This window comes from Haliotis cracherodii, unplaced genomic scaffold (genome assembly GCF_022045235.1).
Source record: "Haliotis cracherodii isolate W230 unplaced genomic scaffold, xgHalCrac1.p SCAF_12, whole genome shotgun sequence".
In the NCBI taxonomy this organism is placed as follows: Eukaryota; Metazoa; Mollusca; class Gastropoda; order Lepetellida; family Haliotidae; genus Haliotis; species Haliotis cracherodii.
Window position 1 is genome coordinate 7431275 of NW_027266267.1, and position 20269 is coordinate 7451543.

A 20269-nucleotide genomic window follows, 5' to 3' on the forward strand; every position below is an offset into this window, starting at 1 on the left:
ACCCGGGTCTTCTGCGTGACGAGCGAAAGCTTTGACCACTAGGCTACCCGACCGCCCCTTCAGAGGATGAAGCCTATGATATTACTAACACGAGAAACTTATCAAAGGCTGACCCAGAAGAGTGCCACCAGTCCTCCACCCCACTGTAAACCGACATCTATTTTGCTGACAAAAGACAGTGAAAGTCAGTCAGGAGGATCTGCAGTCAACAATATCAAACATAAGAGACTAAGGATGAACCAATTACAGCATCATCATCATCATTATCATCATCATTATCATCATCATCATCGGCATCTAATGCAACGACAACAGATGAACACGTCTACAATCATGGAATGGCGAGTGTCCATAATAAATCGGATGATATACTCGGACAACTTTTGCGAGATATCAAAACTAACTCCACCATTGGGAAACTAATGGGTCTGTGGCAGCTCTTGAAACAACAACGTGACCTGGGACTTTCGTTATGGAATGTCAAACTCGAGCTGAGTGACGAACATGGACAAAACTATTCATTTTTCTCATATCATTGAATTTTGTCGTTTAAAGAGAACATTCTCCAACTCCACTCAAAAGCATATGCATGTTCGAACTAAAGTAGTTAAGTTTGGCGTCCCGGGTGTCGGCAAAAAGCTCAAACCATTGGAAACTTACTAACTGTTAACTGTCTGTCAAAAATGTAAACCACTGATGTGTTCAACAATAAAGTCTATGACATACATGACTTGGTTGTATGTTCTTCACAAAATAGATCCAGGTTCAGAAAGAGTTACCTCCCATGGGTTGAGCTTTTCTCATATTCAAAGAGTACTTGTCAAAAGGCTTTCGACTATGTCATCACCAACCACGTGACGAGCCAATCGGACAATTGATAATACACAAACTCCAAGCTTCACCTTACAGTGTATTTATTCACTCATACTCATTTAGCCTGTACTGAACTGTGTTCGAGTATTTTATCGCAAAAAAGCATTCCGAAAGATCATCAACTCCTCGGAACAATCTCGTTTTTCCATTCGTTTTGATGCGGTTTAATGGAGGGGAACTTGATAAACGGCATTACCCTTGTATTAGGGTAATTATAAGTCATCAATATACTCATAGGTGATATATCATCACAAACACATTTCAGGGTAGATCAAGGACAACAGACAAAGGGGAAACATCATTTGAATTTATTAGCAATTCATTCAAAAACATGATTTTCACAATATCTCATAATCAAACAATGCTATTGTCATCCAGTTTATCATGGTATCTCTAACAAGTATGTGAATACAATCGAGACATTGTAGATTGTAGTAGTTATCACTGATCACACTGTACAATATTTGCACAATCCACATGAAACTGGTTGATTTTTAATTATATACAGTTACAATACTTTGTCATCAAAACATACATACAAGCTGATTTGTTTCTATTTACACACACAAAGTCTACATCCCACTTCAAGTTCAGTCCATGTGTCACTTCTTTTAGTAACCTGTGTAGGAATTTTTCTTCTCTGTTGTCATGAACTTGATGCACAGCCATTCTAGAGTTTCGTATTTGAGTCTATAGATCTCATGAAATACGAGCCCCTCGGACCCCATAACGTCATTTGTATCTTTTAAGATGTCGGCGTGATTTAACCTTCCCATCACATAGTCAAAATACCATGCTATCTCACTTTGAGGTGTTAATCAAGTGTGTTGTCTTTGTGAGGGGTGTCCCGTTTCACACCCAGGACACTTGGGTGCTTCCTCGATTTCTTCCCTGATCAAATGCTACATCAATGCTTTTAGATTGAAGGAATCCAAGATGGTTTTGAACTTCTGTCGTTGCTCGGTCAGGGAATGGTCATTAGGAAGTGGCATTTCATAGTTTAGTCTGTGTATCTGTATTTGATAAGGAGCTCCCTCATCTGGGAAAGGAGGAGGTTTCAAGAGAGTGACAGCTTCTGTAAAGGCTATCACGTGTTTGTGATACATGTTCTTCCCCTCGTACACTGTTCTCCATCCTCCGACTTGAAGGATCAGGCTGCATTAGATATTGGCGTTAATTGTCCGTTAGGTCACGGGAAAAGTATATACACGTACACTGCTATTAATCAACTGGAATATGCTGAGTGAAATGAAGGATCAATCTATACTGACAAAAGTTCCTGTGACATTGAAAAAGATTTAATTAAAAGATTTATGTTTTTTACCAAATCTGAAACAATTTCGGTTTGCAACAGATAAAAGACCCCTGCAATTGTTCAAATGGTTTAATTTGCCATACTGACTTCAGAAAATGCATGATTTCATAAAAAGCATGAACATGCCAAAATGTCAATTAATAAAATCAGTAGCTTGTGTGTCCATCTCTGGTTGCGATGCAAGCAACACATCTTTGTCTCATGGAATGGACCAGGCGTCGAACAAAGTCCTGTGAAGTATCTGTCCATATCTACTGGAGCATGTTTTGAAGTTCCTGGATTGTCTGTGGAACATGTGGCTGACGTCGAAGGCGCCGATCCATCTCATCCCACATGTGCTCGATTGGTGAGAGATCAGGGGAGCGAGCCGGCCAGGGGATGACATTCACATTGTTTTGTTGGAGAGGATCCTCTTTCTTGCTGTAATCCCACCCCATACCATAACGCTGCCGCCCCCGAACCGATCTTCTTCCATGACACAATGATTGACGTAACGTTCACCTCGACGTCGGTACACTCGAATCCGTCCATCGCTGTGGCTGAGATGAAACCGAGACTCGTCAGTGAATAGAACTTGTGCCCATTGTATGGCCGTCCATCGTAGACGCTATCTGCACCACTGTATACGTGCTTGGCGGTGGTTTCCTGTTAAAATGAGACGTCTGGCGGGTCTTCTGGCGACAATCCCTGCATATCTGAGGCGGCGACGTACGGTTTGTGAAGATATTCGTCGAAGGCAAGGGATGCTTCTTGCAGTCACTGTTGCTTGCTGCAATCGATTTCGTAGGTGTGTTGTTCGAATCCATTTGTCTGGTCGATTATTGGTTATGTGTGGCCTGCCACTCCGAGGATAGTCTCTGACTGCATTCGTCTGTTGCCAATGTTGCCATAATTGTTTCTGTGGACGTTAAATTGTCTTGCAATATCACGTTGACTCGATCCTGCTTCAAGCCTACCAATGGCTCGCAGACGCTCATTTTCGAACAGGCATGGCATTTCGTAATGTTGAATAATTGCGTAATTTTGTTGTTTTTCTGAGTGGTTGTCGTCAGCACGATGCTTAACAATGCATGTGGAGTCCCGCTAACACACATATTCTTATACCCGTTCTTGGGTAGTGAAATGCATGGGGCTTGCATAAAAGTCAACTTTTTCATGGAATGCATGCTTTTCTGTAGCAGTTGCCTTTTTGTGACTTGATTCCATACATACACTACAATATTGAAAACTAAATTTTACTTGTTTGAAAAATACACAAAAATATTGGTGTCACAGGAACTTTTGTTGTTGAGTATATATATGTTTATATTTCAGGGCTCCTGCTCCAAGAAGGGGGCACGGGCGGCCCTGTCATCTAAGTAACTGCGATTCGCTGTGCAGAGTTCTGTCCCTTGGGCACGCCAGAAACCTTTGATTGTGGGTTCGAATCCCGGTTCGCCCCAATTATGTTTCTAGCTTTGTCAGCACCATACGCGTGTCCATGGATTTGACGGAAGTGGTAAACGTCTAAGGCCTGCATCACTTCGGGCTTTCCACCCACATTAAGCTGACACGCCATGATATAACTGGAAAAACTGTTAAAAGCGGCATTAAACTTTAGTCAACACACTCACTCCTGTGCAAGAAGGCGCGTTCAACCTAGAAATGTCAACGATTACATCTGTTCATGCCACATAACCGAAGCTATCGGGATATTCATCCGGTTAATGATGAGCAGAAAGCAGTATGTTGTGCCTGAGGATTAACCTTCATGGTCCTGTCTGTCATTCAGTTTCAAATGATAGTGTGATTCGAAAAAACCTTGTCAGCCCTGTTTCTTTTTCATCTTCAACAATTATTCCCTTAATTGCAAGATTTTACTTTGAGAGTTTTAGAATAGGTTTTTCTTTATTAGAACCTAAAAGCAAGTTTTTCCTGTGTTTTGAAGGAGCCACCTTTACAATGGCAAATATCCGCAAATATAGATGCACAAAGCTACAACCGCATGATTGCGTTAGTAGTATTAGCCTGTGAGGTCATGACCCATCGTCCATAAGTGAAAGATAAAACGAAACTGGAAATTAAATCGTGATGGCGAAATCAAAGATGAGAGATTGTTTATAAATTATGGTTAAATATGGAAGTTGTAACAACCGCCGTTACCACGTTCTAGTGATCACTTAAAATAGACCTTGTTCCGGATATAGTTTGTAATGTACAGTGTCTGGCATACTTGGCCACTCACACACGGAATTCCGTTGTCACTTCCCGGGGAGCGTTGCTCTCGCCTTTCCGCGAGTGCCTGGTGTCGTCTCTTTGTGCTGATGATTCGTGGGCGCATGGTCGTGTTACGGTCGGGATCGTGCTGTGGTATTGGTATTTGTCGCTTATATCAACACAAAGATATTTGGTGAGACACCACCATTTCAACATGATGTATTTTCGAACAACCTCTGTCTTTTCTGGAATCATGTCATTGGCGTGTTTCGGGATATATGGAATGGATGGAACGCCGACAGTAATTAAAGGTAGGTTTTAAGCTCACCTGAAGCAGAATCTAAACCTACTTGTTTCCACCAATGAGGAAATCCCAATTTGTTCAAGAGATTTCAATCTGATTTTCAATATGGCTGCCTCGCTTATAGCATTTAACAAAATTATGATTATGTCGACATTGTAAATGTTGATCTTGATTTCACCTTTGCAGCTTCTTACTTCCAATAGTTTCTTCAATGGCTCTTCTCGACGTTCTGTCAGGGAAGGTAATAAAATCAGAAACCTAACGTTAACGTCACTGAGCAACACTCATTCAGTCTAGGTAGACACAATTTTATGGATAACAACTTCTTTAGATCCTTATACCGTTGTCAAGCAAGGCATGGTTGACGCAGAACTTTATCGGTCCGTCATTGGCCCGTCGACATGTTCTGGCGTGCATTAATGCTCAAGGTGGACATATCCGATATCACGTGACATTATGAGGTGTATTCCGACATTTTACACATTTACCACGCCATGTGTCATGACTGTGACTGTTGACCCAACCAACTTTATGGGCCTGTCCGTCTGAACGTTAAAGTTTGATTGAAATTATTTTTTATACAAATGATGTTAAAAGATTGTTCTAATGAAATATGAATTGACCCGTTATGCCGTGCAGTGATCAAAAGTGGTATTGCCCTGTGTGATTAAGCCAATGGACGTAAAGGAGAGAAATATTTTCAGCCAATCACCGAGATTGTAACGCATGTCTTAAGGTTGTGCATCATCTCCGAGACTTCTCGTGACCCATTATTCAAGTATTGTTGAATTTGAAATATTCTTGTTTTTATATTATGAACAGCTCTTCAGCAACCCACGCTTGCCGTAAAAGGCGACTATGCTTGTCGTAAGAGGCGACTTACGGGATCGGGTGGTCAGGCTCGCTGACTTGGTTGATGCATGTCATGGTATCCCAATTGCGTGGATCGATGCACATGATGTCAATCACTGGATTGATTGGCCCAGGGTCCAGACTCGATTATGTACAGACCGCCATCAGATAGCTGGAATATTGCTGAGCGCGGCGTTTAACGTCAAACAAACAAACAATAAAACAAGATATCCACCTGCAGGTTCACAGTTTTACTTAAACAAAAATTTAAATCTGGTTTTACAGCTGCAGCTGAATCTTATCTTAAAGTAGGACTTAAAGTACTTAGCTTCAGAATGATTATGTGACTCGAAACATTCCATTAAGGGGAAGAAGTAACACATGGAAATACAGTAAACTACGGTTATAACGAACTCAAAGGGACCACTTATTTTAGTTCGTTAGAACCGTAGTTCGTTATAAGCATATATACAGCATATATACAACAAATGGCCGGGACTAAAAAATAAGTTCGTTATATCAGTCAGTTCGTTATAAGCGTATTTTACTCTATAGCTAAAGTTGTGTGTCACTCTCTGAGTTGAGGTGTTTTCGTCAAACAAATTGCAAAAGTGTTTCAACCAGTAATCGTAGCAGACAACATCAAATGCAGGCATTAAATCGCGTGCTTACTGAGTTGGTTTCACTAAATGAAAGCGTAAACGACACGAATCGATGTCGTGGGGTGTGATATTGCGTCGCTGCCGCCGTGGGAGGAACATGGCGTATAAAGTGCAGCAGCAGTCATTTTGTTTGACTGCCGTATGTTGCTAAATGTCCAACACTGTGGAGATTATGTTCCTAGGTTCAAATGCAAGAACGTTGCAGCAGGATAATGCCCGCCCACACGTTGCACTTGCTGTAACAGGCTCATTTGGCATAGCATTGCTGTACTGCCATTTCTGCAAATCTGCAGGCTGTTTCTGCAGATCTGTCTCTCACAGACGCCAACGACCCGGACCCGTAACGCTAGCTTTGTTGCGCTGACTGGCTGTCATTTTGAACAACATACCCCAGACTGTTTTCAATCACCCGGTGTCTTCAACGCGCCGACGCTGCCCGCCCGTATTAACGCAATTGGTGGTCACACCCTATATTGACATCTTTTAGGGCGTGTCGCTCTGCCTCATGTTACTCGGTATGGGTCTCGTCAATGCGTTTGTTATAGTAAAACATGGCTCAGACGAATAACAAAATATCAAGTTGTTATTGTCAATAACGTAACATTTACACCATTTTATACAACACAGTAACATTTTTTTCTGCAAGTATTTATAACAACTTCAAGGTCTACTCTTCTGTGGAGAGGTTTAGATCGGTTCCTACAGGCGAATATTACGATATCACTGCTACAGCAAAGCCGTTGTTTACTGTTTATTTCAATGCAGATACCTATGACGTGTTTCTCATAATGTCATCACATGATACATAATATACATATGGCGTTTTTATTGCTTTCTCGGTGACATCTACGGACACCCATATACAGGTGAAGCGGGAAGTGATGTTATTTTAGAGTGTGAAGGGGCAAGGAATAAGGTAGCCATCTGGTATATGCCAGACATCGATGGATATGTTGTGGATATGTTTGAGGGAACTGAAGGATGCAAGATACGCTACGGGAATCCACGTCGGCCAGAGCTGTCATTGGGAAGTAAAAACTGCACTAAACATGCTCTCAAAATCTCCAACATCAGCAAGGTGCACGAAGGGAATTGGAGGTGTCAATTACAAGGATTCCTCACAAGCATCAATGTCCACGTTTTGGCTCGGCCTGCAGGTACTATAAGACAATCCTATCTCATTAGTGTTTTATCTTTGATGTCCAAATGGAAAATGCAAAGTCAAATAAGCTTGCTCTTATCAGATCCTCCCCATCTCATGTCTTTACACTGGATCCAGAAGGAAGCACGTGTAGTGTCGATCTCCGTAGCAAATTGTAGTAAGAGTATTTCAATTACTCGACTTTTGTCTTACTCTTGAATCTCAGTTGACCGATAAATGACGTTACCATCTTGATAACATGATTTGTTGGAATATCGAGTGCTTTATTCCCCCTGACATATGTCTTTATATTTCTTTCAAAATAAACCTCGAAACAACATCCTCAGGAAAACTAAGCCATTTCTTCTCCATCTGCCTCTGATGATAATATTATATCCAAACAAAATGAACTTTGCTTTCACCCTATCGAAAACAAAGGATCGACGAATCCATTTAGACGAAGCTGTGTCACATTGTGGTGAACCAATTGCCTCTCCAACATGTAACTTGATTAAAAATTATGACAAATTTATCAACATGATGTCTACACTGAAACATGTCAATATCCTTGGCTTACTTCAAAATATCTATCACTGGATTGTCTGGTCCAGACTCGATTATTTACAGACCGCCGTAATATAGCTGTAATATTGCTAACCTTGGCTTACTTGAGAGGAAACTTCTCCTGCACTTGACCGGCCTGGATGTTTTCTAACACTAGCCTTTATTAACAGCACCTTCAGTCACTCACTCACCCAACAGGATTATGTCACATGCATCACATACATCTCCATAGCTTTAAAACATAATAGGGCATTTAATAGAAAGTACTTAATAGAAAGTTCTTAATGGAAAGTGCATCCAGACGTGACCCGTGAAGATCCGGGTTAGAATAGGTTGAAGACCCATGTTTGCAGTAAAAGGCGACTATGCTTGTCGTAAGAGGCGACTAACGGGATCGGGTGGTCAGGCTCGCTGACTTGGTTGATGCATGTCACTGATCCCAATTGCATGGATCGATGCTCATGATGTCAATCACTAGATTGTCTGGTCCAGACTCGATTATTTACAAACCGCCGTCATATAGCTGGGATATTGCTGAAAGCGGTGTTAAAGACCAAACAAACAAACATTCAGACGTATTCTATATTGCAGTCCTATGTACTCTCTGCAATTCTATAATTGCTGAACAGGAATGGGATACGACAAGTAAAGAACATTTTTTAAATGCTTTTTCATAAGTTTGACTTTTAACAAATTTTATCCAGAGTGTGTGATGACATAACTGCTAACTAAGTTTGTGAAGATTACGAGTTGTGATTTTTCATTGGATTAAACACTGACTCATAGTGCCATGTCTTGTGAACGTCTTAGAACAAACAACTGAAGTAACAACGACTACGTCATCGTCAACAAGGTCAAAAGTGACATCAACATCAGCATCTCAAGCCACTACTACCCCCAGTGCCCCCGGATCTACTCACTCAACAAATAAACCCACAACCTCTGTAACGGATACAAGCAGTCCTGGGTTAAAGAAAGAAAGAACCATAGACTCTACAAATCCCCAAACACCCCCCGTAAACTCCATGCTTCCCCTGCTTGGCGGAACCATTGGCGGCGCTCTGGTTCTACTTGCTGCCGTCATCGCCGTCTGCTGCTTACTCCGATCAAGGAAACAGAGGCACACCGATGGCTGTAAGTACTGTATTCTTCACGAGTGAGTGAGTTGGATTTGGTTCAACGCCGCTTTGAACAGTTTTTCATACGTTGCCGCCACTCCATCTTCATATAAGAAGCCGTGTATGTCAGTTGCAAGTAATGGCGAAGTGAATTCGTTAGAGTTAGTGTGTTTGGGTAAATGCTGATCTGAACCGAATGTCAGTTACATCATGGTGTGTCAGCTTGATGTGAGAGGGAAGCCAAGTGATGCAGGTCTTAGGTTTTTACCAATTTGGTGAAGCCCACGAGCAGGGATATGGTGCTGACAAACCTGGAAACAGGGATTCGAGCCGACTAGACAAATAATGAGGAGGAACCGGAATTCGAACCCAAGGCCACAGATCCCTGGCAAGTCTAAGCGATGCAACTCTGCACAGAGAACTCCGATGTCTTAGGGCGAATGGGACATCATTATACAAATATCGTTTATGACCTCTCGAGACGTAATAATGAAATGTTGTTATCAATTAATATCATTGCTCAGGGAAATTTGTTTTTTGTTGAATCAAATTTGCCCGAAGAGAAACAAATCTATTGCAGAAACAATTTACAAAATATATTAATGTTTGGGCATATTACCTAGTATATACCAGTTGTAGTTACTCCGTAGCAATAAGTGACGTAGGTATTGGCGCATGTTGTTTGAATGATATGAATCCAATGCTGTACTATTCATTCTTCCTTAGCTGCTGAGCGGCCTGTCAAAGGTCATCCCAGGTATGTATGTCTAGGTATTTCTTCATCTTTTCGCGAAAACACCTGGCATCATCACTGTTTGATAGTGTTTAATAATACAGGCTGATGATAATGTCGGAAACGTATGATTGACTCTACCTTTAGTGGAGGTTTCATATGATTGTGGGAGTGGTTTTGTCACTTTATTTAATTAAAAAGGGATTGAAAGAGCGAAGGATATGTTATGTCATGGATTGTCGGCATAAAATGAACGTTGTTGCTGTTGTCTGAGACTCGAATATCAGCATGGTACAGACAGTGCAAAATCCTTATCCACCACTAATACATAATTATGTTTTAAAAAAACAAATAACAAATGATTCAGTTATGTGAGTGAGTGAGTGAGTGAGTTGGGTTTAACGCCGCTTTTAACAGTATTCCAGTTATATCACGGCGTGTCAGCTTAATATTGGAGGAAACCCGAAGTGATGCAGGTCTCAGACGTTTACCACTTCGTTGAAACCCACGAGCACGGGTATGGTGCTGACAAACCTAGAAACATAATCGGGGCGAACCGGGATTCGAACCCACAATCCTAGGTTTCTGGCGTGCCCAAGGGACGCATCTCTGCACATCGAATCGCGGCGCCTTAGACGACTGGGCCACCCGTGCCCCCGATTCAGTTGTGTAACAGAGTGCCAGCTTGATGTGGTCGGAAGGCTGAAGCTGTGCAGGTCGCAGACGTTTACCACTTAAATAAAACCACGAACACGGTTATGGTGCTGACAAACCTAGAAACATAGGGATTCGAACCCATGATCACAATGAAATGCGGCGTCGTAGATTTATTAGTGTGCTAATATAACAAAGTAAACTAAACCAAAGGCAGTTCAATTTAAATAATGCAACATCTCTGCATTTAAAACAATCTTATTCCAACAGGTTTAAACTGAACTGATTTGTTCATGTTGTACGTCAACACAAACCGAATATGATGTAATCATACACATTTAACTTATCAGAAATCAAGATCCGGAACAGGGAGAAGATGCTGGTCAGTACATATAAATACGAGATTATTAAATCACACATTCTGTTTGGAAGTGTTTTATTAAAGAGGGATACAATCTATACATGACAAAACTGTAAACCAATATCAACAAATGCAAGAAACTTTAAAAAAAACCCTTTTTTGTTTGTTTTTCCTCTGTCAATATCAATATCAATATTTTGTTAAGGTAAATTTCCCATCCACTTTGCAGTGATGGTGGGTAACCCCCTCTACAGCAGCTACGATGGGGGTGTGGATTATGCCCAGATAGGTGGGGCCAGACAGACAGCCAGCACTAAGGGTGAGTCTATGGCATATATGACAAGGGAGAGGTGTGGGGACGTCACTATGTCCTGATAGGTGGGGCTAGACAGACAGCCAGCTCCCAAGGTGAGTCTATGGTATAGATGACAAGGGGGAGGTGTGGATACGTCACTATGTCCAGATAGGTGGGGCCAGACAGACAGCCAGGACTAAGGGTGAGTCTATGGTATAGATGACAAGGGGGAGGTGTGGATACGTCACTATGTCCAGATAGGTGGGGCCAGACAGACAGCCAGCACCCAGGGTGTCTATGGTATAGATGACAAGGGGGAGGTGTGGAGACGTCACTATGTCCAGATAGGTGGGGCCAGACAGACAGCCAGCACCCAGGGTGTCTATGGTATAGATGACAAGGGGGAGGTGTGGATACGTCACTATGTCCAGATAGGTGGGGCCAGACAGACAGCCAGGACTAAGGGTGAGTCTATGGTATAGATGACAAGGGGGAGGTGTGGATACGTCACTATGTCCAGATAGGTGGGGCCAGACAGACGGCCAGCACTAAGGGTGAGTCTATGGTATAGATGACAAGGGGGAGGTGTGGATACGTCACTATGTCCAGATAGGTGGGGCCAGACAGACAGACAGGACTAAGGGTGAGTCTATGGTATAGATGACAAGGGGGAGGTGTGGATACGTCACTATGTCCAGATAGGTGGGGCCAGACAGACAGCCAGGACTAAGGGTGAGTCTATGGTATAGATGACAAGGGGGAGGTGTGGATACGTCACTATGTCCAGATAGGTGGGGCCAGACAGATAGCCAGCACTAAGGGTGAGTCTATGGTATAGATGACAAGGGGGAGGTGTGGATACGTCACTATGTCCAGATAGGTGGGGCCAGACAGACAGCCAGGACTAAGGGTGAGTCTATGGTATAGATGACAAGGGGGAGGTGTGGAGACGTCACTATGTCCTGATAGGTGGGGCCATACAGACAGCCAGCACCCAGGGTGTCTATGGTATAGATGACAAGGGGGAGGTGTGGATACGTCACTATGTCCAGATAGGTGGGGCCAGACAGACAGACAGCACCCACGGTGAGTCTATGGTATAGATGACAAGGGGGAGGTGTGGAGACGTCACTATGTCCAGATAGGTGGGGCCAGGCAGTCAGACAGCACCCAGGCTGAGTTTGTGGTATAGATAACAAGGGGGAGGTGTGGAGACGTCACTATGTCCTGATAGGTGGGGCTAGACAGTCAGACAGCACCCAGGGTGAGTCTATGGTATATATGACAAGGGGTGGGGGGTGGGGACGTCACTTTGCCCAGATAGGTGGGGCCAGACAGTCAGACAGCACTCAGGGTGAGTCTGTTGTATAGATGACCTGTGTGGTGTGGTGGCCTGGTGGTCAAAGCGTTGAATCTTCAATCCAAAGACCCGGGTTCGATTGCTAACTTCGCCGCCAAAAGCTGCAAGATTCCCCACGTGGCCATAATGTTGCAACCCCATTATTTAAATCCATCATGTATCAAGTATTTTTTATTGAAATTTGACCATTTGATCTAAAGGTCTATCTTGAAGGTCTCGTACGCTGTTTTTTAATCATTGTCACTAATTCATTTGTAAACATGTCTCATGTTGTACTGAATACTGTCTCCTTCAGACCCCAAGGTGTCCCCTGGTACATCTCAGGAGGTTACAGACATATACGCCATCCCGGATAAACAGCGTTCATCAACACTGAATGGTGAGTCGCAGGGAAACTGTTTAAATGAATGCTGCCCGAAAATCATGGACAAAAGAATTCTTCCACACATTTTACAAAAGAGTAAACAGAATTATTTGCTGGATGAGCTGAATGGCCTGAAAGATTGTCTTAGGATCGTCCTTTGTGGATATCACGTCTTAGGATCCTCCTTTGTGGATATCATGTCTTGGGATCCGTCTTTGTGGATATCATGTCTTGGGATCCCCCTTTGTGGATATCATGTCTTAGGGTCCTCCTTTGTGGATATCATGTCTTGGGAACCTCCTTTGTGGATATTTTGTGTTGGGATCCTCCTTTGTGGGTATCATGTCTTAGGATCCTCCTTTGTGGATATCATGTCTTAGGATCCTCCTCTGTGGATGTCATGTCTTTGGGTCCTCCTTTGTGGATATCATGTCTTAGGATCCTCCTTTGTGGATATCATGTCTTAGGTACCTCCTTTGTGGATATAATGTCTTGGGAACCTCCTTTGTGGATATCATGTCTTGGGAACCTCCTTTGTGGATATCATGTCTTGGGAACCTCCTTTGTAGATATCATGTCTTAGGTACCTCCTCTGTGGATATCATGTCTTAGGTTCCTCCTTTGTGGATATCATGTCTTAGGTACCTCCTCTGTGGATATCATGTCTTAGGATCCTCCTTTGTGGATATCATGTCTTGGGATCCTCCTTTTTGGGTATCATGTCTTAGGGTCCTCCTTTGAGTTTATCATGTCTAAGAATCCTCCTTTGTCGATATATTGTCTTTGGATCCTCCTTTGTGGATATCATGTCTTGGGTTCCTCCTTAGTGGATATCATGTCTTGAGATCCTCCTTTGTGGATATCATGTCTTGGGATCCTCCTTTGTGGATATCATGTCTTGGAAACCTCCTCTGTGGATATCTTGTCTTGGGAACCTCCTTTGTGGATATCATGTCTTGGGATCCTCCTTTGTGGATATCATGTCTTGGGAACCTCCTTTGTGGATATCTTGTCTTGGGAACCTCCTTTGTGGATATCATGTCTTAGGATCCTCCTTTGTGGATATCATGTCTTGGGAACCTCCTTTGTGGATATCATGTCTTGGGAACCTCCTTTGTGGATATCATGTCTTGGGAACCTCCTTTGTGGATATCATGTCTTAGGAACCTCCTTTGTAGATATCATGTCTTAGGTTCCTCCTTTGTGGATATCATGTCTTAGGATCCTCCTTTGTGGATATTATGTCTTAGGTACCTCCTCTGGGGATATCATGTCTTAGGTTCCTCCTTTGTGGATATCATGTCTTGGGATCCTCCTTTTTTGGGTATCATGTCTTTGGGTCCTCCTTTGAGTTTATCATGTCTAAGAATCCTCCTTTGTCGATATATTGTCTTTGGATCCTCCTTTGTGGATATCATGTCTTAGGATCCTTCTTTGTAGATATCATGTCTTGGGTTCCTCCTTTGTGGATATCATGTCTTGAGATCCTCCTTTGTGGATATCATGTCTTTGGATCTTCCTTTGCGTTTATCACGTCTTAGGGTCCTCCTTTGTGGATATCATGTCTTAGGATCCTCCTTTGAGTTTATCATGTATTAGGGTCCCCCTTTGTGTTGATCATGTCTTAGGGTCTTCCTTTGTGTTGATCATGTCTTAGGATCCTCCTTTGTGTGTATCATGTCTTAGGGTCCTCCTTTGTGGATATCATGTCTTAGGATCCTCCTTTGTGGATATCATGTCTTTGGATCCTCCTTTGTGTTTATCATGTCTTAGGGTCTTCCTTTATGTTGATCACGTCTTTGGATCCTCCATTGTGGATATCATGTCTTGAAGCAGTGTCCGAAAAAATATGATGTCTCACAACAACAGTGTGTAGTTATATATATAACTTCTGTTCTACAATTAGGAGCAACGTTTCGGTGTAGGTTAAACACTTAGTTTGTTATCCGTATATGTCCTTACTTAGTACTCCACTCGTGAAGATCCCGGGTAGAATAGGTCTTCAGCAACCCATGCTTGCCTTTAAAGGTTACTATGATTGTCGTACGAAGCGGGATCGGGTAGTCAGGCTCGCTGACTTGGTTGATATATGTCATCGTATCCCAATTGCATAGATCGATGCTCTTGATGTCAATCACTGGATTGTCTGGTCAAGACTTGATTATTTACAGACCGCCGTCATATAGCTACAACATCAATCAAGCATAGTTCTTACAAAAGTCAATATATGTACCGAGTAAAAAGAAATGTGAAGGTTAGTAGCCTATCACATTCCAGATATTTGACGGCGGTCTGTAAATCATCGAATCTGGACCAGACAATCCAGTAATTGAAAAACAGAAATACTATGTTCAATCTGCGTTTTTAATTAATTAAAGTTTCATTAATAAGTCATTGTGTCTTTGATATACGTTCTTGGACTATGGTTGTAATAGTTATTTATACATTGAACATCAGTAACCAAATTATACACATATGTGTACATGTACATACCAACATTTTGAAGTAGGATGTTGTTGGTAACTACAAAGTTAGATTACCATTGTTTCTTGAAGCGGAGGTCGTTGCCTGTGATGTGTACAGCGTCGTACAGAAACAACCCAAGTCGGAAGGCCAGGGAATGTCACACCAGCCGACGGACAAAGATGGTAGGTCAGATTAGTATTGCCGAGGGAGTGATAGAGTGTGGTTGTACTTTTAGCAATATTCCAGCAATATTACGGTACATGTGCAAAATGTCTTTTTGAAGTAGGATGTTATTGGAAATATAAGATAGCTACGCGATAAATAGCGAAGAACAATGAAGAGCAAAGTGTGGTTTATTTCATTAACATTGTTCTATCATGACGTCATTTCTGGAGATTCGAACATGCGCTCACAACTTGATGACGTATATTGGACGACGCTATTTTTTTAGAAGGGAGTGTCTAGTGTCCCAAAGATGTAGCTCGGCTAGTAAGATAAACGCGATAGCCGAACGATTGCATCCAAAAGTGGGTGAGATATTAAAATGGTCATTGGGAGAAAAGGTACCGGCAATCGACGTGAGGATTGTGAGAATTTGCGGGAAATACACCCCTGTGCATAAAATGGACTTTCATGGATTGAGGGAGTCATCATTATTGAAATACGGGTTAATATTTTGAAAGCATGTACATTTCATCATCATCCTTAAGAGGCTGTACATGATGTTGATGTCTCATGTAAGAAATAAACGTCTCATAGACGTTCTTTATTGTACAATAAACACTGCAGGGAGAATAAATCACTCGGAGATGCGCCCATCATGGTTTATTCTCCCTGCAGTGTTTTATTGTACGATAAACAACCCCTACTCGTCGATTATTTCTTAACTAAAAGTTAGATTACCATTGTTTCTTGAAGATGGGGCTGCTGCATGTGATGTGTACAGCGTGGTACAGAAACAGCCCCAGTGAGAGGGTCAGGCAGTGTCACTCCAGTCGACAGACAAGGGAGGTAAGTCAGATAATGTTGTCGAGTGATTGAGTGATAGCGTATAACGCTGTGAGTGAGTGAGTGAGTTGGGTTTAACGCCGCTTTTAACAGTATTCCAGTTATATCGCGGCGTGTCAGCTAAATGTGGGAGGAAAGCCCGAAGTGATGCAGGTCTCAGACGTTTACCACTTCGGTGAAACCCACGAGCACGGGTATGGTGCTGACAAACCTAGAAACATAATCGGGGTGAACCGGGATTCGAACCCACAATCATAGGTTTCTGGCGTGTCCAGGGGACGCAACTCTGCACTGCGCATCGCGGCGCCTTAGACGACTGGGCCACCCGTGCCCCCTATAACGCTGTGATTAGCAATGTTCCAGCAATACCACGGATGGGGATCCCGGGGTGGAATTCATACATCGCATCCATATGAAGATTCGAAATCGTTTCGCTAGGCCACTGTACCTCCTGGCTTTATGATAATGAGATAGACAATCATGTTAACATATGAATATTGGCAACCAAAATGATCGAGTCAGTTTTCATATGTTGTAACTTCCATCAGGGCGTGGGGAGTCCTGGTTACAACAGCTTCCCAAGAACCCTGCTTGTCATAAGAAGTGACTGAATGAATCGGGTGGTCAAGACTTGAACCATACACCGCCCGCCATGATAAAATGGAATAAACTTTGCGAACAACAATCAAACTGAAGACGAACGAGCACACTGGTGTTCTCATATTGTAGGTATTCGCGGCACCGAATCACTATGTGCCCGAGCTTTGTTTGTTTGTTTGTGGCTTAACGCAGCACTCAGCAATATTCCAGCTATATGACGGCGGTCTGTAAATAATCGAGTGTTGGCCAGGCAATCAGTGATAGGCATCACGAGCATCGATCCACGTAATTAGGATACGATGACATGCATCAACCAAGTCAGCGAGCCTGACCTGCCGATCCCATTAGTTGCCTCTTACGGCAAGCATTGTCACCTTTAACGGCAAGCATGGGTTGCTATGGACCTATTCTCTACCCGGATCTTCATGGACCGTCCGAGCTTTGATGTCTTCCATAGCTGAGAAAACGAAATACTTCACTGATTGATACTGAATCATTTACGTTAAATATACCTGAGCTGAAGGAGGGTCCATATTTATGAGACATCCTGCCTTTACTCGTCTTAAAATATTGTTTGACAATTCTCAATGCCTGGGCACATGAAATAAAATAAAACCAATAAAAAATGACTTTGTTTTTCAAGGTGAGATGTCTGAGCTGTACAGCTAGGTGTAGAAGCCACAAGATCATGGGTAGTAAGACAAGATGAAGACTGTGAAGTGGACTGTGAAGTTGACTGTGGGGTTGACTGTGAAGTGGACTGTGAAGTGGACTGTGGGGTTGACTGTGAGGTGGAATTTGAGGTGGACTGTGGGGTGGACTGTGAAGTGGACTGTGAAGTGGACTGTTAGGTGGACTTTGAGGTGGACTTTGAGGTTGACTGTGAGGTGGACTGTGAGGTGGAATGTGGGGTGGACTGTGGGGTGGACTGTGAAGTGGACTGTGGGGTGGACTTTGAGGTGGACTGTGAGGTGGACTGTGAGGTGGAATGTGGGGTGGACTGTGGGGTGGACTGTGAAGTGGACTGTGAGGTGGACTTTGAGGTGGATTGTGAGGTGGACTGTGGGGTGCAACTTCTCTTTTGTGATTTTTTTCTTTGTTACCTTTTGTTATTTTGTTATGATAATTACCAATTTAATGTTATTCTGCACTGATAATTCAGGTCCAACGGTCACAGTTTAGTAGAAACAAAGATGAGAAAGAACATTCCACAAGACAAACCAGGAGCAGATGAGTTGGACCTGTAGCTCTCTACAGTTAGACAACATATTCAGAGTACAGCTATTCTATTCTTCTAAACCAAACAGATGATAAATAACATGGATCGGGTGTTTGTCACACCAGATTTATCTATTGCAAAGTGTTGTTACATAACCTCTTAAGTAAATTATTATGGCTTTCTGCGGTTTGTATTCTGTGTGCTATGACAATTTATCATCCAATAATGGCTTCCACAGGAAATATTGCTTGAGTATATGTTATGAGATATCGCTACAATGGAACTGCATCACAAGGCTTTGCATACCATTGTGACGTGATCGGTACAATGCCGTCACTAATCTACCACAGAAGCTGGTTAGCTGTAGTTTATACACTCAAGACACTGGTTAGTATTGTTTGCACTGACAAAAGGCTAGAAGATTGATTCAGGACGATAAGAATAATCTCACCCGCGTGTCTTTTGATATCAAATATATCAACACGAATTAAAACTCCAACGCTTTGGTTTAGATTTTTTATGTAACCCATTTTATATATGTAGAATATGTAGAATATGACAACTATATACTTGTGACTCAAACTGCTTATTTTGCTTTTAATATGATGTGCTTTTGTCACAGTTAGTAATAGTTAGCACGTGTCATTATTGAATTCTATGTTGTATTATTTTTTCAAATACATTCCGAATGGTTCATTTGTCCTTGCATCGAATACTCAATAATACCCTCAATTATATACACCAGTGTTACTGATGTTGTTAGATACAAGTCACGATATGGCTGAAATATTGCCGATGTTACGTAAAGCTTTAACTCACTCACTCACTGTTAGATACAAAAGTGATCACTAGCTTCCTGAAGCACACTCTCTCTACATGAACACAGTTTAGAAATGGCGTCTCTCTGAAATGCAATGACGTCAACATGGAATGTGATCACACCATGACACAATGGATGACGTCACATGCTCTTTTTGTTACTAATTCTTTTAGTCACTGAATACGAATTTCCTTCAATATGTTGCTTAATAGTATATTATATATGTTGTTTCTTTGTATTCAGTATGTGTTTGAAAATATAACTAACCCAAATTATATATGTTGATTATGACAAATATGTTCTTGTGACTTAAATTGTTCATATACTGGTAGTTTGTCTGTGTCTGGACTAGTTATTCTATGTAAAAAGGATGTATTAACAAATACATGTATCTCGTGCTCATTGTTCTTAATGAAAACAAAAATATTAGGGGTGAACACTTCTTAATTTTTTCCCACCATGGATACCAACGAGCACAACTGAACACATTGAACTCGGCTCTTTAATACAACGTCAATTGTCAAGCAAAGATAACAGAAACTGCTTCATGTCAGGAAAGAAATGTATGAAAATACTTTTTTTGGATTAAAAATAGGATAAAAAGAGACGCACCGATGCCAGAGAGATCTTTTTTTAACCAAGGACGTTTTGATGTCATTTTGTTAATACTGTGCTGTATCTTGTTTTTCAATATAACTCTTTGGATGTACACATTCTCCTGTCTTCAATGGATAAGTTGAAGGACAAACTCACACCCTGCCAAAAGACCACACATAATGATTTGTATTTATCAACTACTGTATTTGGATAACTGTTTTTTTCTTTATTGGCGTTTCTAGGCTGTACAATGCATTTGTAACACAACAGAAAATAAACTTGATGTTCGAGAAGAGCTTAACACAATTATTAAGGAATTGTGTTGTTTCCTTTGTGCGGAAGTGTTGGTCACAAATGTTTAACCCACATTATTTCCAAACTGCACCTGTTGACGTCGATGACTCAACGTTATGAAATTGAAAGCTAACAAATATTAGTACTTCACTATGTAATGGACTACAGGTTTGTGTATTATTGTTGGATTAGGGTGTATTCGAAGAAAATAACATATTAACATAATTTAAATAATCGCATAATTTTTATGTAAACACCTTAGTAGTGAAAGATGTATAAAACTATGAAAAGAATAATGAAATCCTCTAAACAAGCAGACTGAACAATGGAGAGATGACGGGGTACAATGGAGTCCTGTTTGCTCATGTGTTTAAATGGATTGACATTGTTTAGTATCGCTCAGTCACAAGCTAACACTACACAAGCAAGGAAGATGATGATAATGATGATGATGGGTGATATCTGTACGGATT

The 20269-nt window shown here is 41.8% G+C and overlaps 1 protein-coding gene across 1 annotated transcript; it reads left to right on the forward strand.

Annotated features, from left to right (window-relative positions):
- Nucleotides 1-4482: 4482 nt before the first annotated feature.
- LOC139458157 (uncharacterized) lies at nucleotides 4483-19792 on the forward strand. The gene is made up of 10 exons (XM_071239484.1): nucleotides 4483-4695; nucleotides 7069-7359; nucleotides 8718-9041; nucleotides 9752-9782; nucleotides 10763-10794; nucleotides 11003-11092; nucleotides 12724-12807; nucleotides 15348-15440; nucleotides 16177-16269; nucleotides 17510-19792. The coding sequence occupies exons 1-9, from the start codon at nucleotides 4599-4601 to the stop codon at nucleotides 16227-16229; spliced, it is 1095 nt and encodes a 364-aa protein (XP_071095585.1). The 5' UTR covers nucleotides 4483-4598; the 3' UTR covers nucleotides 16230-16269; nucleotides 17510-19792.
- The last annotated feature ends 477 nt before the right edge of the window (nucleotides 19793-20269 follow it).